The sequence below is a fragment of the Kogia breviceps genome, chromosome 7 (assembly GCF_026419965.1).
Source record: "Kogia breviceps isolate mKogBre1 chromosome 7, mKogBre1 haplotype 1, whole genome shotgun sequence".
Lineage (NCBI taxonomy): Eukaryota > Metazoa > Chordata > Mammalia > Artiodactyla > Physeteridae > Kogia > Kogia breviceps.
In genome coordinates this window covers 67,837,688-67,859,458 of record NC_081316.1, presented here as the reverse complement: position 1 = coordinate 67,859,458, position 21,771 = coordinate 67,837,688, and the positions used below count along the sequence as shown (strand labels likewise).

General features: G+C 37.1%; 2 protein-coding genes across 8 annotated transcripts in view; both read left to right on the top strand.

Annotated features, from left to right (window-relative positions):
- The window catches only part of GRIA4 (glutamate ionotropic receptor AMPA type subunit 4), a 526,465-nt gene that overhangs the window by 178,279 nt on the left and 326,415 nt on the right, over positions 1 to 21,771 (top strand). The window lies entirely within an intron of this gene.
- Positions 15,794 to 18,667, top strand: LOC136794557 (zinc finger protein 585A-like). Its single transcript, XM_067039372.1, is given in 3 exon segments — positions 15,794 to 16,133; positions 16,136 to 18,494; positions 18,496 to 18,667. Coding segments are annotated over 3 exon segments (2,871 nt in total).

Here is a 21,771-nt window from a genome sequence, read left to right as displayed (position 1 = left end):
CAAATATTCATAATCCTATATTGAGACAAAAACTCATTAAATGAATTCATATTTCTCATTTGTATTTACATATCTAATTAGATGGAAATGTAAGTCATATAAGATTTCACACCAATGATAGTCCTTTGCTTACATTGGCATTCTTGGTAAATTTACCATTTGGAAACAAGCTCAGAAAATTTAATATCATCAGTGTATTTTCTTCATGGTTGTAGCATACTCTAATTCTCATTTTGAAATTTGGGAGCCTATCTATATCTCATGGTATCATTTTCTAATAGCTAACAATCCAAAGCATCCTAAGGAATGTATTACAGATTAGAGAAATTATCACTCTGCTCACTTCTCACTTTTGGAGATAGTCTTAAGCAAGAGGACACTGAGAATTGAATCATAATGCAAATTAAAACAACAATGATATACTACTACATGTCTATTAGAATGGAAAAAAATTAGATCACTGACAACATCAAATGGTGGAGTGGATGTGGAGTAACAGGAACTTTCATTCATTGTTGGGGGGAATGCAAAATGGTACAGCCACTTTGTGAGACAATTTGGCGGTTTCTTACAAAACTAGATTTACTCTTACCATATGATCCAGCAATCATGCTCCTTGGTATTTTCACCCAAACCACACAGAAACTTTCACACAGATGTTTATAACAGCTTTATCCATAATAGCCGAAACTTAGAAGCAACCAAGATGTCCTTCAGTAGGTGAAGGGATGATTAAACTGTGATATATTTAGACAATTCAGAACTGAAAAGAAATGAGCTATCAAGACATAAAAAGACATGGAAGAAACTTAAATGCATATAACTAAGTGAAAGAAGTCATTATGAAAAGGATACATACTGTATGACTCCAACCATATGACATTCTGGAAAAGGACAAACTATGAGACAGTAAAAAGATCAGTGGTTTCCAGGAGTGAAGGGGAAGAAGGGATCAATAGGTGGAGCACAGAGGATTTTTAGGGTGGTGAAACAGTTCTGTGTGATATTATAATGGTGGATGCATGTCACTATACATTTTTCCAGACCCATATAATGTATAAAACCAAGGATGAACCCGAGTGTAAACTAGGACTTTGGGTAATAATGTACAAATGTAAGTTCATCAATTATAATATATGAGTGTCAAGTGAAAAAAAATTCCACTTCAATAAAATTGATTTTAAGTGTTTAAAAAATTGAATCATAATGTCAAGAAATATGTACTGGAATACGGATGAGATGGTTTTTCCTGTAGCTTGTTATGACAGCTCAGTTTGCCACTTTGGGCAGAAGATCCTTTTCTTATGGCATCTTGGTCTCATTGAAATATCAGTGGGACCTATCTCACTTCTTTCCTCTACCCTTGGGCAAACCAGTCTCTGGCAAGGAGAGGATTCTAGGCATTCATGCCTCAGCCTCCCCACCAAACAGGGATTAAAATTGATGCTTTGCTTTTGCACCAGTTTGTACTTTTTAGGATCCTCAATCCTGCCTAACAAGTCAGATGATCCAAATTTGGGCAATCTCCCATTACTTTTTACCATGGGGCCTCTCTAGTATAAGCAGACAATACTTGGTTATTTAAAGATTCTTTCTCCTGGTTAAATTTCTGCCTTCCAAGGTTTAAACTGATCATGGTACCAACACTATTTCTTCTAATAAGGCATCCTGTAACTTTTAACCTACCTATTAACTTGCTGCAAAAAAGCCTACTTTTTCCTGTCACCACCCTAGAATTTAACTGGTTACTTTTAACCAGTTGATGTAAGTCACTCTCTAGTTTCTTAGTTCTCTTACTTTGGGATGAATACCTAGTCCTTTGAATTGTCTTCTATTATAATAATTCAACCCAACTTCAAAGGATACACCTTTAGGGACTTCCCTGGTGGTCCAGTGATAAAGAATTCACCTACCAGTGCAGGGGACGCAGGTTGATCCCTGGTCAGGGAACTAAGATCCCAGCTGCCATGGGGTAACTAAGCCACGTACCACAACTACCGAGCTCCCATGTTTTAACTAGAGAGCCCATGTGCTGCGAACTACAGAGCCCATGCTCTCTGGAGCACACACACCACAACTAGAGAAGAGAAAACCCACATGCCACAACTAGAGAGAAGCCCACATACCACAATGAAGAGCCCACATCACAAAAAAAGATCCTGCTTGCCTCAGTGAAGATCCTGTGTACCGTAGCTAAGACCAAATGCAGACAAATAAATTAATTTTTTTTAAAATCACAAAGTATACACCTTTATCCTAAGTGGTAATTTCATGAATGAAAAATAACATGTCAGGAAAACGGCTGTTTCTTATGTTCAGATGGCTCACTCTGCCATGATACTACCATTTTTCTCAACATTCTGGGTCTTACTTAAGTACTTGCAAAGGACAAGAATAATTTTCCCCCTTTGAGATTATTGTGCTCATTTTATGAATTTAGAATCACAAGCCCAGTTTACCTCCTCTTAGATACAGTGTTTAAAATTATGTAACACTATCACCAACTGAGGTGTGAACCTCAGTTATGAATGATTAACTTCTGTCATAAATATAGTTGACTAAGAGTCATTCATATTTTCACATCATGAATAATTAAAAGAACACACATCAACATTAAAGATCAGAATGTTTAATTATAATGCACAAAACGAAGTGTAGAGAAATAAGATAGTATGGTACATTTTAGTACTTTTCTCTAATTCTCTACTGTGATCATGAACTGCTCATTTAAACATTTTTCCTGTTCTAAGTAGCTGCCTTAATATGATCCTGAATTTCTCTATGAACTTGACTGAAACCTGACTTTCTGCTGCCTCATAAATTCTTATTTTGGAATAAGTTATTTCATTGATCCACTCAATTATTTCTGAAATTGTAATCACTATAGTGATACAGTGATATCTTAAGATACAAGAGCTTCACTCTATTATAACTTTAAGTAGTGTTTTTAAAAGTTGAATTGCAATCAATTAAAGGAATCATACTTTATTTCCTCTGATATAAAACCTGTGTTCTAGTCCTGGTCTGCTGTTTATGAGCTGTGTGAACCTGTCTATATTTTTGTCCACACCTGAAGAAAGGAAGGAAGGAAGGAAGAAGAAGGAAGGAAGGAAGGGAGGGGGGGAGGGAAGGAAGGAGGGAGGGTGGAAGGGAGGAAAAGAGGGAGAGAGAAAGAGAGAGAAAGAGAGAGAGAGAGAAAGAAAGAAAGAAAGAGAAAGAAAGGGGGCACGGGGGCAGGAGGAAGGAAAGTTGAATTGCACTTTCTTTAATGCACATTCAAACTATCTTTAAAGTTTCTTGATATTTTATATTCCAAACATTCTATTCCTTCCCTGGAAATTGTAGGTGGAAAACAAAAGTAGTAGGTGGCATAAGTGATCTCTTTACCAGCAGATGACTTTCTGCTTCTGTGCATTTGACTGACTCTCAAAGAAGAAAAAAAAAAAGTGTTCATTTATTTATTCTTTCAATGTACCCATTTATCCATTTAGCATTTAATAAAACTTTGTTCAGTTTTCAACAAGTACTTTGATAAGTATTAATAATGCAATAATGAACAAGCCACTACTGAAAATAAATTAACTCTCTTGCTATGACTTCATTAGGAAACAGTACACAACACTCTACCTGACAACTAGAAACTTGTCTTTGATGCATAGCTTAATGTGTTTACAATTTTAATTTGGAACACAACTATTTTCCAAAAAGATCATTACCTTTTTGGGAAAAACAATTATAAAACATCATTTAAACAGAAACTTTAATGAGATTTTTGTGTTAATAAATACAATACTCTTGAATACTCTAAAATTTGGCTTATATATCTACCTGAGAAACGGAATTTTAAATTTTGCTTAACTTTAATTGATTTATTTAAATAACTACATTTGCCTAAAAACTACTGTATTGGACAACATAGCATATCTAACCACAAAGCTCATCTGCAATAACATATTTCACTTTGAGTGAAATGTCCAAATCTCTTCTTGATTCATATTTTACTATGTAAGAAAATAACTTAGAGAACACCCTGCACGTAATCCTTTTTATAGTAATTTTCATACTGCATTTTGTATACATTGACATATCTTTTCCTCCCTTACAAATGTAAGTCCTTCTCCAGTTATTGTTATATCTTTTTATATTTATGCTTTTCATGTTTAGCATTAACCCCTGATAGGCATACTATAAATATGAAATAAATGAATTAATCAAATGAAGTCATTGACAATAATATCAAATAATTTTAGAGCTCTAATAGCTAATCATGTAACACTTATTTTTTATTAATGGCACCATATTTTAATTAACCAAATAGTTCATAGAGTATTCAAAATGAAAAATTCTCCTGTAGGAATGGTACTTGAATTGAATGCAATTTTATTATGATGAAGAAGTGTGGAGAAGGCTGAAAAATAATGTTCTTAATTTAGACATATTAAATTAAATATTTATAAAAATACTAAGTAATATTTTCAGTTATATAAAATCTTGAACTTTTTTTCAAATTTAATTAATATGTCATTTTCCTTGAGTGAAAGAGAGACATTAATTTAAATATTTATAAGTATGGTTGTTTTTCAATAAATCTTTTCAAAATAACATATTTTTTACCTGTGTCTGTTGCCCAGAATGTTAAGTATTTATGATGTGTTTAAGACCATTTCTAACACCACTCATAACAAGGTGAATTTATGATCAAGGGAAAGATGAGACATAAACCTAACATTTTAAAAAATTCTAATGATCACTGTCAGTATTTTTCAAAACTGTTATGATAATCAGCAACTTTGACCTTATGTCTAGTGTAAGCAATGGCTGACACTGACCTTATTTTACTTAATCCTAGTTCTCTTTAACATTTACTGCTCAGTGTTTTACCTACATCAGTGATTTCCAGGCTAATGGTGTTTCACAGGTTGCTAAATATCTTGTATCCATTATCTTAATAAATATTATAACATTATGTAAATTGTTTCTAGGAGAGATATATTTGGCAAAGCATAGAGGATAAAACTTTACTTGTCTAGTTTGGCTTGTTTCCTTTGGTCTTTTTTTCTTTTTAGCACTATTTTTTACAAAAATATGTTCTACACACCGCACACATATTTTGAGAAGTCTAGGAAACAATGCTGTGGATGGCATAATATGTATATGCTGCTATCCCATTTAAAGCCAGTGCAAGTGATAAGGGGATGGAAAGAGGAGTATGTTTGTGTGGGGAGGGGAGAGATCTTCCTATTTTATTTCTGCTTTTTGGGTTTCAATGCATGCATACCTTTTATTTTTAAACTGCTTTAAATCCTTTTACAAAAATGTTGAGATCTAAGTAATAGAAAAAGGAGTAAATGAAAAGGAAGAGGCATGAGACACCTTTTGATATCTCTTTTATTTTTCCAAAATTAAACCTGTATAAATCACTCCAGAAAACTCTCCTATCTTCCTTTTGGGTTCAGTTCCAATTCTCTTCTTTATTTTTTTCTTATACTGTTTCATTTTATTGCTCTTTCCCTCTTTCTCTGCCTTCCCTCAGAACCTAGAGAGAGTAGGCAAAATGAATGATTTCAGGCACACTGGGAACCTTAATCTTTCTCTCATCCATTACCAGTTATGGACTCCTAGAATCCCTTTAAACTCAAATTCATAATAATATAGAGGGATGACAGAGCAGATAACTCTAAGGAACAGAGCCTAATGACTTCAATTCACACCAAAGTAAAATTACTGATATCTGCTCCTTCTTTGAAATCCCTTTCAGATAGGGGTGGGATGGGGAAAATCAGGGGTAATTATACAACCTGTCAACTGGACTTGGAGTGCTTAGTGTCTACAGTGCTAATTACAAGCACCTTTTTTACCTCATTCCCCCCATCTCCAATTCCTAATTACCACACATACTGATACTCTGCTAGCACACATCTACCATTAACTGCGCCACTTAAAATGCTTCTGGACCATTTTTCTTATTAAAAACAAAATTAGAAACACAATAGCAAAACAGAGTTAATTGACCTATAAGTTCAGGAGAAGTAAGAATCTTTCAGGTTCTAACCGGGTATTATCCAAGAAAGGATGAGTAATTTATCTTTAATTCTTTACAACATTAAGCCCTATTTTCAACTTATTTTCTAATCCTGGAAAAAAAAAAATTTAAGTCTAAACCCCTCACCGGGATGAAGAAGAGTTCCCTTTTTGTAAACCTACCATGACATCTTTCAGGCAACTATCTGTTTATAGTGAACGCATTAGGATTTAGACTATATTTTATAGCTCATCTATATTTATTTGTTTACTGACTTTTATTACATTTATGGTCAGGTTGACAATGCCAAATATTTATTTGTTGCCAGTTGCCAAGTGTGAGGAAAATCCATTCCAACAGGAGGAAAACAACACTTAACTTTATCTTTCAAGTGTATCACTGCCTTCCTGCTGGATCCAGGCCAGTGGGAGAGCAAAGGAAAATACAGGTATAAAAATAACAGTGGAGCTTCCTATAGAGATTTTAACTTGTAATGGAGGGAGAAATAGTAAGTAGTCCCCCCTTATTCATGGATAATATGTTTCAAGATACCCAGTGGATAGTACTGAACCCTTTATATGTTATGTTTTTACAGTGATAAAGTTTAATTTATAAATTAGGCACAGGAAGAGTTAATAACAATAATAATAAAATAGAAAATTATAAACATGTACAGATATATACACTAAAAATATATTACTGTAAAATTTTAATGCCTTTTCTATCTTAACTGAGCACTTACCACACACCCTGCCCATAACTTTTGCAGTTTGAGGTTCAACAACAAAACTAGCACAAATTTCTATTTTCTTCTTCACACTTTCATGGATAGAAGATTCATTCTAACCATGGACCTTAGTATTCTCAGCATACTATTTTTTTTTCTTTTCTTATTAATTCAAGAACTGTCACCTTTTTACTTGAAGGAAGCACTTTATGGTTTCTCTTTGGTGTATCTGGATTGCCAGAATCTCTACCCTTGTGCTTTGAGGCCAAAATTAAGTAAAATAAGGGTGACTTGAAAACAAGCACTGCAATATCACGAAGGTTGATCTGATAATCAAGCTGGCTACTAAGTGACTAAGGTGCAGGATGGCTGGACAAAGGGAGGATTCACATCTCAGGCAGAATGGAGCAGGAACAGTGGGAGATTCATCACGCATCTCAGAAGGGCACACAATTTAAAACATAAATTGTTTATTTCTGCACTTTTCCACTTAATATTACTGGACCATGTTTGACTAAATGTTACTGAAACCATGGAGAGTGAAGCCTCGGATAACAGGGACTACTGTAATCAGGAAGAGGTAAACCATTCTCTGCTCCCTTCATAGCATCTCCATTGGCTGTCACTGCAATGTTTATTCTTTGCCTTTATTATCCCAGATTCTACAGGCTGTTATCACAATGGGCTAGGAAGTGGAACAGTGTACTAACGGGTAGGAGGATGGGATGAAGGACTATTGGTGGGTGTTTTTACAAAGAGGGTTTGTGTCTAATCCTTTTTCCCTGGTGAGAGGAGGCAAAGAGATGTGCACATCTCTCTGTCACCTCCCACTTTCCCTGGTTATAGAATGAAAGATTTGAGGACAAATGCTGGAAGTTGTATGCTGAAAGAATGGTGAAATCTAACAAGGAGAATGAATCAGAACAGGACTGCCAAACAAGGCAGAAATTAGCAAGGAACAATGACATGAAGCTAAAACAAGGGTAGTCAAGGAAGAGAGCAGAGCAAGGAGCAGCAAAATAAGCAGTGGGTTGACAGGATGGAGAAATTCTGTGATGAAATACAGAAGCCTACAGTTGCTTTTGTGGTGCCAGCAGCCTCTCAAACATTCATTTGAAAGGTTAAAGAGGCATGAGTGTGATGGCAGAGACAATAAGTTTGCACCTTCCATGAATATTTGAGCTGGCTCAATTTAGTTTTCACTTAGTAGGCACTAGACACATATTGTTGACTGACTGACAGATCACTTGTCTGGTTGTTCTTCCTTTCTCACTTCTTTCCCACCATCAGTGTTCAGTCTCTAAAAAAAAAAAAAAAAAAAAAAAGAAAAAAAAAAGAAAAGATCTGGGGAGAAGAGGTGGTCAAGGTAGCAGATTAGGAGGACATGGAACTCACCTCCCCAAAGAACACATCAAAAATGCACCTACCTATGGAACAATTCTCACTGCATCTAACTGGAGACTGGCAGAAAGCCTTCTGTACAAACAAGGTTGTAAGAAAGATCCACACAGAATCCAGTGGGAAGGGAAGAGAAGCAATCAGGTTGGGACTTATACTCCCAAGAAGGGACACAGAAGAGGAGAGATCCTTCCTGGGGGATGAGTGGTTCCAGCCACATATTGGACTCCCAGACCTGGGGTCTGCCATGGGGAATGAGTCTGTTTGGCTTGTTGGAGGGCCAGTGGGACTAACAGGAGGGCTGTGGGGAGCCTAGACTCCACTCCTGAGGAGCACACACACACTTGCTTATTCCTGAAGCAGGGCAGAGGGCAGATTGAAAATGCACCAGGTCACTGGCCAGTTTCCTGTGACAACCCCTGCACGTACTTCAGTCTAAGCCAGTTGCTTAGGACACAGCTACCCATTGGGGTGAGGGCTGCTGGAGCTGAGGGGAGAGCTCAGCTGGGAGGGACAAAGGCAGCTTAGACCCTGAGCTGCATCTGAGCAGGACAGGGGCAGCCATGATGGCGTTTACAGAGGCAGTGTATAAGAAGCGTCCTGGGGTTCCAACTATGGTGGGACCACCATAGCCCATGTGCAGACCCAAGTGGACCACTCACACCAGCCCCTCTTGCCCAAGCACTGCTCCCCTCAGGGGTGAGGGTGATGGTGCAGGTGCTAGAAGGTGGTAGAGCACACACTTAAATGGAATGTAGCCAGCTCAGATTTAACCCTCAGGACCTATGTCCCAGCAACTTAGGACCTACTTGCACCTCAGATAAGGTAGTGAAGGCCACAGAGCAGAGGAGAAGCCCCAGTTACACGTGACTCTGGCCTAGCCACTCCATCTCAAGCCCCACCTCCTTCCAAGGTGATAGCTACCAGCACACTCTGGGGAAAGGCTTGTCTTGTGTTCACATCAGATCCAGCTCTACCAACAAAGTCATTGGGCACATGCAGACTATATACAGACACACCCACACAAAGACCCCTCCTTCAAGACTGCAGTAGGTAACTGTTTCACCTAATTTCATAGAGACAGAAAAAATTAAGCAGAATGAGAAAACAGAGGAATTTGTTTCAATTGAAAGAGCAAGAAGAACCCATGAAAAATAACTAATAAAGCAGAAATAAATAATTTACCAGATAAAGAGCTCAAAGCATTAGTAATAAGGATGCTAACCAAATTAGAGAAAAGAATAGTAATATGAATGTTAACTGGAATAGGGAAGTTCAGTGAGAATTTTAACAAGAAACTAGAAAATATTAAAAAGAAGCCATCAGAAGTGAACAATGTGATAATTAAAATGAGAAACACATTAGAAGCTTTTTTCCTTTGCACAGCAAAGGAAACCATCAACAAAACAAAAAGGCAAAACAAAAAGACAGCAGACTAGTTGATACAGAAGAATGCATAATTGATCTGGAAGATAGACTAATGGAAATCACCCAATCAGAACAGCAAAAAGAAAAACAAATTTTTAAACTGAGAGCAATTTAAGGGACCTCTGGGACAACATGAATTGTACCAACATTCACATTATAGGGTCCCCAGAAGGAGAAGAAAGAAGAGAGTCAGAAATGTATTTAGTGAAATTATGGCTGGAAACTTCTCAAACCTAAAGAAGGAGCCAGATACCCAGGCACAGGAAGCACAGAGGGACCCAAACAAGATGAATTGAAATAGCTCACACCAAGACATAACATAATTAAAGTGAGAAAAGTTAATGATAGAATTCTAAAACGCAGCAAGAGAAAAACGAAGAGTCATATACAAGGCAACCTTCCCAAGACTATTAGCTGATTTTTTTGCAGGAACTCTTCAGGCCATAAGGCAATTGCATTATATATTCAAAGTCCCGAGAGGGAAAAACCTGCAACCTAGGATACTCTACCCAGCAAGATTATCATTTAGAATAGAAGTTTTTTCCCTAAAATCAGGAACAAGACAAAAATCCCATTCTCACTCCTTCTATTTAATTAACATAATATTGGAAGTCCTAGCAACAACGCTCAGAAAAGAAAAAGAAATAAAAGGCATCCAAATTGGATGGTAAGAAGTAAACTGTCACTATTTGCAGATGACATGATTCTATATAAAGAAAACCCTAAAGTCTCTGTCAAAAAAACATTAGAACTAATAAATTAATTCAATAAATTTGCAAGATACATGATTAATATACTATAATATCCATTACTTTTCTGTACACCAATAAAGAACTACCAGAAATAGAAATTAGGGGGAAAATCCTATTTACAATCAAATCAAAATTATAAAATATCTGGGAATAAAGTTAACTAAAGAAGTGAAAGACTTATACTTTGAAAACTATAAAACATTGATGAAGGGATTTGAAAATGATTCAAATAAATGGAAAGATATCCTATGTTCTTAGACTGGAAGAATTAATATTGTTAAAATGTCCATAGTACCCAGAGAAATCTACAGATTTAATGCAATCCCTATAAAAATATCCATATTTTTGGCAGAACTAGAACAAATAATCCTAAAATGTATATGGAACCACAAAAGACCCCTAATTGCCAAAGCAATCTTGAGAAAAAAGAACAAAGCTGGAGGTATCATGCTCCCTGACTTCAGACTATACTACAAAGTTACAGTAACCTAAACAACACTGTACTGGCACAAAAGTAGACACATAGGTCAGTGGAACAGAATAGAGAATCAAGAAATAAACTAATACAATCAATTAATCTACAAAAAAGGAGGCAAGAATATTAGTGGGAAAAGACTGTTTCATCAATAAGTGGTGCTGGGAAAACTGGATAGCTACATGTGAAAGAATGAAATTAGAACATTTTCTCACACAACATACAAAAATAAACTCAAATTGGATTAAAGACCAGAAACCATAAAGTTCCTAGAAGAATACATAGGCAGAATACTTTTTTGACATAAATCTTAGCTATATTTTTTTGGATCTGTCTCCTAAGGCAAAAAGAAACAAAAGAAAAAAAATTTAAATGGGACTTAATTAAACTTAAAAGCTTTTGCACAGCAAAGGAAACCATCAACAAAACAAAAAGACAACCTACTGAATGGGAAAAAATATTTGCAAATGATATGACTGATACAGGGTTAATATCCAAAATATATAAACAGCTCATACAACTTAATATCAAAAAAGCAAATGATATAATTTTTAAATGGGCAGAAGACCTGAATATATATTTTTTCAAAGAAGACACACAGGTGGCCAGCAGGCACATGAAAAAATGCCCCACATTGTTAATCATCAGAGAAATGCAAATCAAAATCATAAGAAGATATCACCTCACACATGTCAGAAAGGCTTTCATCAAAAATTCCACAAATAACAAATGTTGGTGAGGATGTGGAGAAAAGGGCCTTAGTACACTGTTAATGGGAGTATAAATTGGGGCACCATTATGGAAAGCAGTATAAAGATTCTTCAAAAAACTAAAAATAGAGCTACCATATGATCTAACAATTCTACTGCTGCATATAGGTCTGAAGAAAACAAAAATATTAATCTGAAAAATTACATGCACCCTAATGTTCACAGCAGAATTATTTACAATAACAGAAATATGGAAGCAACCTAAGTATCCAACAACAGATGAACAGATAAGGAAGATCTAATGGTATATTACTCAGCCATAAAAAAGGATGAAATTCTGCCATTTGCAACAATATGGATGGACCTAGAGGGTATTACGCTTAGTGAAATAAGTCAGATGAAGACAGATACTGAATGTTATCACTTATATGTGTAAAATAAAAAGTGAAACAAACCAATGCATATAACAAAACAGAAATAGACTTGAAGATATAGAGAACAAAGTTGTGGTTACCAGTGGAGAGAGAGAAAGGGCATGGGGTGAGACAGAGGTACAGGGTTAAGAGATACAAACTACTATGTACAAAATAAATAAGCAACAAGGATATATGGTACAGTACAGGGAAATATAGCTATTATTTTGTAATAATTTTAAAAGGAATATAATCTATAAAAATATTGAATCACTATGTTGTAAACCTGAAAATAATATTATAAATCAGGTATACTTCAATAAAATATATAAATAAGAAAGTATTAAAAGAACAGATCTGGATAAGATCTTTGGAGGCCCTACTCATTGGAAAGGTGATTATGCCCTGCCCAGTGGAAATTCAAAATTCAAACAAACAAATTACAAAATAAATGTATGGGAGTCCAAGAGAGTTCTAATTTTCCCCCGTGGTGACAATGTTAATGCTTATTTTTAAATATTAAAAATTTTTTAAAGCCTTTGCTGTGTCAGAGCCCTGAACATATGCTGAATCTGTCAATAGAGTTATTCAGCCACATCTGAGGACCAAGGGGAGGGAACACGTTCCTTGAGAATCCTTAAATTGATGGAATGTGAGTATAATGTTTTAGCAATTTTTTTTTATCCTAAAAGGTCAAACTGCATAAGCTTTCTAATGATTCCACCTTTTCAGTGACCCACAACTTTCAAAAGCAGTAAGTCTTCAAATGACTTGCAATTTCCTGACTACTTCTTTGTTTAACAATAATATTGCTTATTTGAAGATCTGAGGGGAAAAGCTTTCTTTTAGAGCTCTGATTGAATACAGTTCCTCAAGGTAATTTACATTGTCTCAATTAATTTTCATTCTATTATAAAAATGGAACAAAATGTGTGTGTAATGACAATGCACAAGTAAGGTTAAAATCCTTATAGCATAAAACTTATGTCAGAGGTAAGGTTTACTCAACGGTGTTTTTAGAGTTTATTCACCATATTATAATACATATATCAGGACTATGGAAAGGAGTAACTTACTATTTGAAGCAATGGAAAGGAGTTCTTAGATATAACTTCCTTAGTTTAATATATGATAGCCCTGACAATCTTTTGCATGTTTAAACAAATAGCTCCAGCATTCTTTCAGTTATATAGCTCAGATTTTGTCTGTGGAGGACAGTCCTAAGACCATAGTGTTAAGTGCCTGAATTCAAATCTCAGATATATTACTTATTAGGTGTTCCTTAACATAGTTAGATCTCAGTTTTCTAGTCTGAAAAATAGTATTAATAATCAAATCTACTGGGTAACTATGAGTTATACATGAAGTGCTTATCAAATTCCTGGCATATAGTAAACTATATGTTATAGCTATTATTTTGTTGTTGTTGTTACTATATTTATTAGTAGTAACAATTAGTGGTAGTAGGTATACTAATACCATAATAATTTATGCTTAAACTCCAATAAATATTTATCATTTTTAAAAGGAGTTTTTAATTGTTTTTAATAAATTTATTTATTTGTTTATTTATTTATGGCTGCATTGGGTCTTTGTTGCTGTGTGTGGGCTTTTCTCTAGTTACAGCGAGCGGGGGCTACTCTTCATTGTGGTGTGCAGACTTCTCACTGCAGTGGCTTCTCTTGTTGTGGAGCATGGACTCTAGGCTCATGGGCTTCAGTAGTTGTGCCACATGGGCTCAGTAGTTATGGCTTGTGGGCTCTAGAGCACAGGCTCTGTAGTTGTGGCTGGAGCATGGGATTAGTTGCTCCATGGCATGTGGGATCTTCCCAGACCAGGACTCGAACCCATGTCTCCTGCAGTGGCAGGTGGATTCTTAACCACTGCACCACCAGGGAAGCCCTATTTATCATTTCAGTATTATTAATCATGAATCAAAGGTGTTTGGTTAATATTTTATATAATATTTTATATTATGAGACAATTTTTTATTATAAAATAATATTTTATGACATAAATTTTCATAATACATAAGACATTTCTGGGTATAAATGCTAAATTGATGAAGAAACAGACTGAAGCATAAGTTTGCGATTTATTTTTCATTTCCTTTGTAGACTTCCTCTAACTTCTCTTAAAATGCTGGCATTTCCCCCTGGAGTCTGTCCTCAGCCACTTTGCCTCTGTAAATTTCTTAAACACAAAGCTGCATATGCCCCATTCCTGATTAGAATTTACTTCATGACTTTTCATTACCCTTCTTATAAAGTTCAAATTCCTTAAATGATGCTTTACAGTCCATCTCTTGGTTGCTTCTCCCATATCATTATATAGTCCACTTGCCCTGAAACACCAACCCCCAGTGAAAATTGCGTTTCTAAAGATTTTGAGCCCTAGGTTCTCTCACTTGCCTTGACAGCTCTGCAAATGCCATTTCCTCAACCTCAAACATGTATTGCATATCTCTGGAGTAATTCCTATTCATCCTTCAGGTCTGAGCATAACTTGCTTCAAGGACTCTTTTTCTACACATTTACCCTCGAATGAGTTAACCCCCCTTCTGTGTGCTCCCATAGAATTTTGTATTATCTCTATCAACCTGGTATTCTAATCTTTCATTCTATGCCTTTGTCATTGGACTATTTAAGGTCTATAATAACAGGAATTCTGTCCTACTCATTGAGTTTCCCTGAACAAGGACTGGACCAGTTATTTAGTCACACTCAGTAATTATGAATGAATGAATCTTATGGTCTCATACTCACTTGTATGATTCATTTACATAATAACTATTGTGTTCCATCTGTATCTAAAAACCCAGCATTTCAAAAATGAATTTATCACCTGCCCCCTCAAACTTGTTCCTTTTCATTTATTCTCTATCCTAGAAGGTGGCTCTCTGCCTTGCATGCTAAGCTTGCTCCTTTTTCTTCAAACCAATCATCAGTCCTGGCAAATGTGTGCCACATAAAAATATGCCCAATTTATCCCTTCCTCCATGTTAGTGCATGGAAGATAAATTTGAGGAGGATAGTAGTGAAGCCTTTGCTCATGCCCTCTTCATTCTCCTACATCAATCAACTTCTCTCCTTGGCTCCAGTACTGTCCTTCCTAAACTCATCTTCTGTTCACTTGCAAGGGTGAACTATTTGCAACACAGACCACAGATATGCCACAACGTCATAGGCACTAGGTTATTTACTAAGTATGTTATATACTTAATTCTCCCCAAACCCAAAAAATAAGTAGAATTATTATCCTGTTTTATTCCTGAGACAATTAAAACTTAGAGAGTTTAAATAATTTGCCCAAAGTTACAGAGCAGACAATGAGAGAGTTAGGTCTCTTTAGTCGACAGACTCTTGCCTTTAACCACTACGTTATACTACATACCAAAAAAAAGTTTACATTTTGTTCATTATGCCTTACTTAATGAGAGAGGATGATCTATGCCAAGGGTCAGCAAACTTTTCCTATAAAGAACCAGATAGCAGATACTTTAAGCTTTGCAGACAATTTGGTTTCGTTCACATCTACTCAACTCTCATGTTGTATCAAAAAGTAGCCACTGATCAGGATGAGGGCTTTCCCCGAGTGAGCATGCGTCAGGGGCGGGACCTCCAGCATCCTGTCCTGGCGATCATTTTGCTTGGTGGGGGGTCCAGTGGAGCAGGGAATGGTGCTCGGATATCATTGTCCTCTGTCAGGGGTGGTTGTCCTCACGGAGTAGTGAGGGAGGAAGGGGACACCGCCTAGCCAGCCAAGTCATGCTCATTTTGGCATCTCTCCCATTGGCTCGTTGGTCGGGAATGGGGAGGTCCGAGAGGAGGCTGTGTCCCTGCTGCACAGAGGCGTGTCAGGTTCAGCGATGCAGCCCAGGGTGCTGCGCACCAGACCCGGGATAAGGACCACCTCTCTCAGCCCTCTGAGACCACAGGATCCGATGGTGGAGGCGCTGAGGGACCCACCTCAGGGTGGTGTGACCTTTCCGGATGTTGCTGTGCGCTTCTCCTGGAGGGAGTGGAGGCTTCTTAATGAGGCTCAGAGAGGCCTGTACCTCAGTGTGATGCTGGACAGCTATGCACTTATATCCTTGCTGGGTTGCTGCTGTGGAGCAGAAGGTGAGGAGACACCCTGTAAAGAAACTGTTCCTGTAGGAGTGTCACAGCCTGGGTCTCCTAAGGCAACTCCATTTTCCCAGAAGACACACCCTGTGAGATGTGTGGTCCAGTCTTAAGAGACATTTTCCAGTTGGCCAAGCATCAGGGAACACAACACAGCCATAAACTGTTGAGATGTGGGGCATGTGCAACAAAATTTTATATGCCTTTGAATAGCATTGTACACAGGGCTTCATTTTTCAGGAACCACAGATTCCAAGTGTCACAGAAGCCTCTTACTTCTAGGAAAATCCAGGCCAGTGTGGGACATCTGCAGCAACAGGCCACTCATACTGTGGAGAAGCCAAGCAAAATCACTCAGTGTGGGTCAACTTCACAAGGCAGGAAAAATCATCAAACCTGGGGAGAGTGCAAGAAAGCCCTCAGCCCCACACACACATTTGTTCAGGACCAGTGTGTCTACACTGAAAGACAGTGTTTTGTGTGCAGTAAATGGGGGAAAACATTCAGGTACAAATCCGCATTTGTTATGCACCTGAGATTCCACACTAGAGAAAGACTTCATGTGTTTAGCAGAAGTGACAAATCCTTTAGACAAAGCTCAACCATCAGTCAACATCGAAAAACTTATACTGGTTCAGGACAGGACAAGTGTAGCAAATGTGGGAAATCCTTAACTCACAAGTGTGTCCTCATTTATCCCCAGAGATTGCACAGTGGAGAAAACAGTTCTGTTTGCAGTGACTGTGCAAAATCTTTTTCCCATAGCTCTGTGTTCATTCGACATAAGAGAGTTTTTTCTGGAGAAAGGTTTTATAAGCATAGTGACTGTGTGAAATCTTTTACCTGTAGGTCTGCCCTCATTTATCATCAGAGATCTCACACAGGAGAAAGGCCTTATGAGTGCAGTGAATGTGGGAAGTCCTTTACCACTAACCACATTCTCTGTTGTCATCAGAGATCTCACACAGGAGAAAGGCCTTATAAATGCAGTGAGTGTGGGAAGTCTTTTACCTCTACCAATGCTTTCCAATATCATCAGAGAGTTCATTCTGGAGAAAGGTCTTATGAGTGCAGTGAATGTGGGAAATCTTTTATGTCTAGGTCTGCATTCATTTCTCATCATAGATATCACACAGGAGAAAGGCCTTATGAGTGCAGTGAATGTGAGAAATCTTTTATCTCTAGGTCTGCCCTCAGATATCATCAGAAATCTCACACAGGAGAAAGACCTTATGAGTGCAACGAATGTGGGAGATCTTTTATCACTAACTCTAACTTCCATTATCATCAAAGAGTTCACACTGGAGAAAGGTCTTATGAGTGCCATGAATGTGGGAAATCTTTTACCAGTAGCTCTAACCTCCATTATCATCAAAGCACTCACACTAGAGAAAGGGCTTATGAGTGCAGTGAATGTGGGAAATTTTTTATTACTCCTGCTCTTCTTCGTTACCATCAGAGAATTCATTCTAGTGAATAACCCTATACGTGCAGTGAATGTGGGAAATCTTTTACCTCTAAATCCAACTTTTGTTATAATCAGGGAGTTCATTGTGGAGAAAGGGCTTGTATAAGGTGCAGCAAATGCAGGAAATCCTTTACCAGTATCACTGCCCTCCATTATCATCAGGGAGTTCATTCTGGAGAGAGGCCTCATGTGTGCAGTGACTGTGGGAAATCCTTTATGTCTAGGTCTGCCCTCAGATATCATCAGAGATCACACACAGGAGAAAGGCCTTATAAGTGCAGTGAATGTGGGAAGACTTTTAAAAATAGCTCCAACCTCTGTTATCATCAGAGAGTTCACACAGGAGAAAGGTCTTATGAGTGCAGTGAATGTGGGAAATCCTTTACTTCTGTCAATGATCTGTGTAATCATTATAGATTTCATTCTGGAGAAAAACCTTGTAAGTGTAGCAAATGTGGGAAATCCTTTATCCTTAGGAATAGCGTCATTCAACACCAGAGAGTTCACACAGGAAAAAATCTTTATGGATGTAGTGAGTGTGGGAAATATTTTAAAAGAAAGTGTAGGCTTATTGAACACCAGAGTATTCACACAGGAGAAAGGCCTTACAAATTCACTGAATGTGGGAAATCTTTTATTACTAATTACCTCTTCCGTGTTCATCAGAGAAATCACACTGGAGAGAAGCCTTATGAGTGCAGTGAATGTGGGAAATCTTTTACCACTAGCTCCACCCTCTGTTATCATCGTAGAATTCATACTGGAGAAAGGCCTTACAAATGCACCAAATGTGGGAAATCTTTTGCCACTAATTGCCTCCGTGTACATCTGAGAAATCACACTGGAGAGAAGGCTTATGAGCGCAATGAATGTGGGAAATCTTTTACCAGCAACTCTAGCCTTCATTATCATCAGAGGGCTCACACTGGAGAAAGGCCTTATAAGTGCACTGAATATGGTAAATCTTTTACTTGTAGCTCTCTATTATCATCAGAGAGATCACAGTGGAGAAAGGCCTTTTAAGTTCAGTGAATGTGGGAAATCTTTTATTAACACCTCCAAACTGCATTGTCATGAGAGAGGTCACACTGGAGAAAGCCCTTAAAAGTGCTCTAAATGTGGGAAATCTTTTATGAGCAAATCCTTCTGATGATTGGAGAGTTTACCCAAAAGAAAGGCATAGATGTACGGGAATGGGCAATTTCCTTGTTCAGTATAGGGACACTAGAGAAAACTGAGGGGCCATTGGTCTGAATTGAATCTCACCTCAAGTGCTTCTAAGGGCATGAATTTTTTTCCCTTACTCAAATTAGAGATTATAGGGTATTGAGGCACTGTTGAAGGGCATGTATTCCCCAAGTCTACAGAGAACAATATTTCCCAATGTCCACAATTCTTTGAGCTAATGTTGCTATTTGTAAGACCATTGGGTCCAGGGGAAACCATAATTGGTACAGAAACTCTGGTTTAATAGGGAGTGGAGGACATTACAGCCAACTAGATGGAATGTGCCTCTTCTAAAAGTGTATCCAGATTCTGTGACATTGACTGTGCAGGATCAGTTTATACACTGATTCTAGTGAATTTCACTTCAAGGCCCTTACTGCAGAGGCAGGAAAGAAAGAGAAAAGGGGATGTGTTTCTTGTGATCTAGGCAGCATGCCTGTTGACTCAGGTAGAAATGTACATCATTGCTCTCTATATTTGCTACCACTGAGGGAAGACTGATCCCCAGAGGGCACAGTAGGAGAGTTGGTGGATTCCGTATACGGTTGCCAAAGCTATTTTCCAAAAGGAGTGAGACATACATATTTTTTCATCTTGAGACAATTTTTAAATCTATATTAAAGTATAATTTACATGTATTAAACTGCATATGTTTGAAGTATTACAAGTTAATAAGTTTTCACCTAGGTATGAACCTCGAAACCATCACCAGAGTTCTGATAATGCCTATATTTACCTCATGTCTTATTATCATCTCTTCTTGCCCTTCCCACCTCTCCAGGTAATCACTGATGTACTTTCCCTTAGAATAGATGCCTTTGCATTTTTTTGAATTTATCTGATTGGAATCATAAGCTGTTTACTGGGTTTTTCTTCTGAGTGCTTTTGTTTCATAATTATTTGAGATGCATCAGTGATATAAACAAATAACTCATCTCTTTATTTTTTGATGAGTAGCATTCTTATCTGATGTACCACTGTTAGTTTACCCATTCATCTTTTTATGGGTATTTAGGTTATTTCTAGGTTTTCACTCTTGAAAATAAAGCTGCTACAAACATTTGCATCAAAAAAAAAAAAAAAAGAAAGAAAGAAAAAAGTGGCCACTGATAATACTAATACATAATACATAAATGAATGAGCATATCTGTGCTCTAATAAAACTCTATTTATAGACACTGAAATTTGAATTTTATATAATTTTAATGTGTCACAAAAATTTATTTTTATTTTGTTTCACTCCCCTCCAAACACTTAAAAATGTAAAAACCATTAATTCCTTATAGGTCGTACCAAGACAATTGGGGGCTTGGTCCATGAACTGTAGTTTGCAAAATGTGTACAGATCTCCAGTTTTAAAAAAATATAATTTTTAAGCATTGTGTTGTTGTTTAATAGGGTTAACTGTATTAAATTAAAAACAGTAATGTTTCAGAAATGGTTCTCCAATTATATAGGTAAATGGAGTGTTACTACACATGTATGAGCCTGCACACCTTCCCAAGATAGCTCTCTTACTCATACTACTTTGGGATGTCTTGATATTTAAACTTTATAGGACATGAACCAGACACTCTTTGATAGATTTTTGTTTAGAGGCAAATAATTTTTCTGACAATTATTTTCTTTGTGGTTTTTGTCTCTAATTGGTTAATGACTAGAATAAACTTCTGATCTCCAAAATTGAAATCCATATCTCCAACCTATGTGGTATTAGCTTGTTTGGGAAATATGTATCTGTCATAAATATTTTTGTTTGCTTTGAGGACTTTTTACATGATAGTTCATCTGTATACCAACAGATTACAGAATAGTAAACAAAATGGCATAAAGAACTATTTGGGATCAATGTCAGGAGCAACTGTTGAATCAAATTTAAGGACCATAGGGCTTCCCTGGTGGTGCAGTGGTTGAGAGTCCGCCTGCTGATGCAGGGGACACGGGTTCATTCCCCGGTCTGGGAGGATCCCACATGCCGCGGAGCAGCTGGGCCCGTGAGCCGTGGCCGCTGAGCCTGCGCGTCCGGAGCCTGTGCTCCTCAACGGAAGAAGCCACAATAGTGAGAGGCCTGCGTAGTGAAAAAAAAAAAAATTTAAGGACCATGTTTCAGTGTGGTATATGCATGGTCCTATGCTAAGTTGAGCAGTGGGTAGAAATACAAAATAAAAAGAGTATATGGGTAAATACCAAGTTCAAAGTAATAGGAGATTCTAATATGCTTTTGGGGAGGACAAAAAGAGTCTGAAGAAATAGGATTTTCTAGAAGAAATAGGATTTTCTAGAAGAAATAGGAGTGAGAAAAGAGAGCACTATAGGTACAGCACGCAGCACAAAGAAAGACGTGAAACTGAAAAGCTCATACACTTTTGCAGATGCTATGAAGTCTGGTTTGGTTAAAACCTTTGGCACACAGGGTTTACAGGGAGATGCAAGTTGAGGCCAGCAAGGCGGTTGTGATGACTACGTTTCACTGAGTTCACTAAGATTATGTGTTGGCCCTGTGCCATTGTGCATTTACTAAAGTTACCTTTTAAAACTCCTGAGAGAGTTTGGAATGTAACTAGAATCATCAATTCATGGCAGAATAGATAAGATCTACTGGACAAATAGAATATACCAGAAGATTTGGTATCTAAACACAGTAATCATTGTCATACAAAAGATTACATTCTAGCTATTTTGCAAACTTTATTTTAGGGTTTTATTCTGTTTTGATAGTTTCCAGATTAAGATTAATAACAAGCAAGCATTCTTCCTCTACTAGAGGAAATTAGCATAAATGCCCTCCTTTGTAACACTCTGCCACTTTAATTTGGAAAGTAGAGAAAAGAATTTTGTGAGGGACATTGCTCTCTGGCACTTTTACATTTTTGCCTACCATACCCTGTCAGAAAGGATTCTATGTCATAGGGTATTTTATATAAGTGCACATGTTACTGTCTTCCTCTCTCACTTCATTGGGAATCCTTTAGCTCTTTTCATATGAATTTTAGAAAAGGATATTTAAAAGGTACATCTCTATCAATT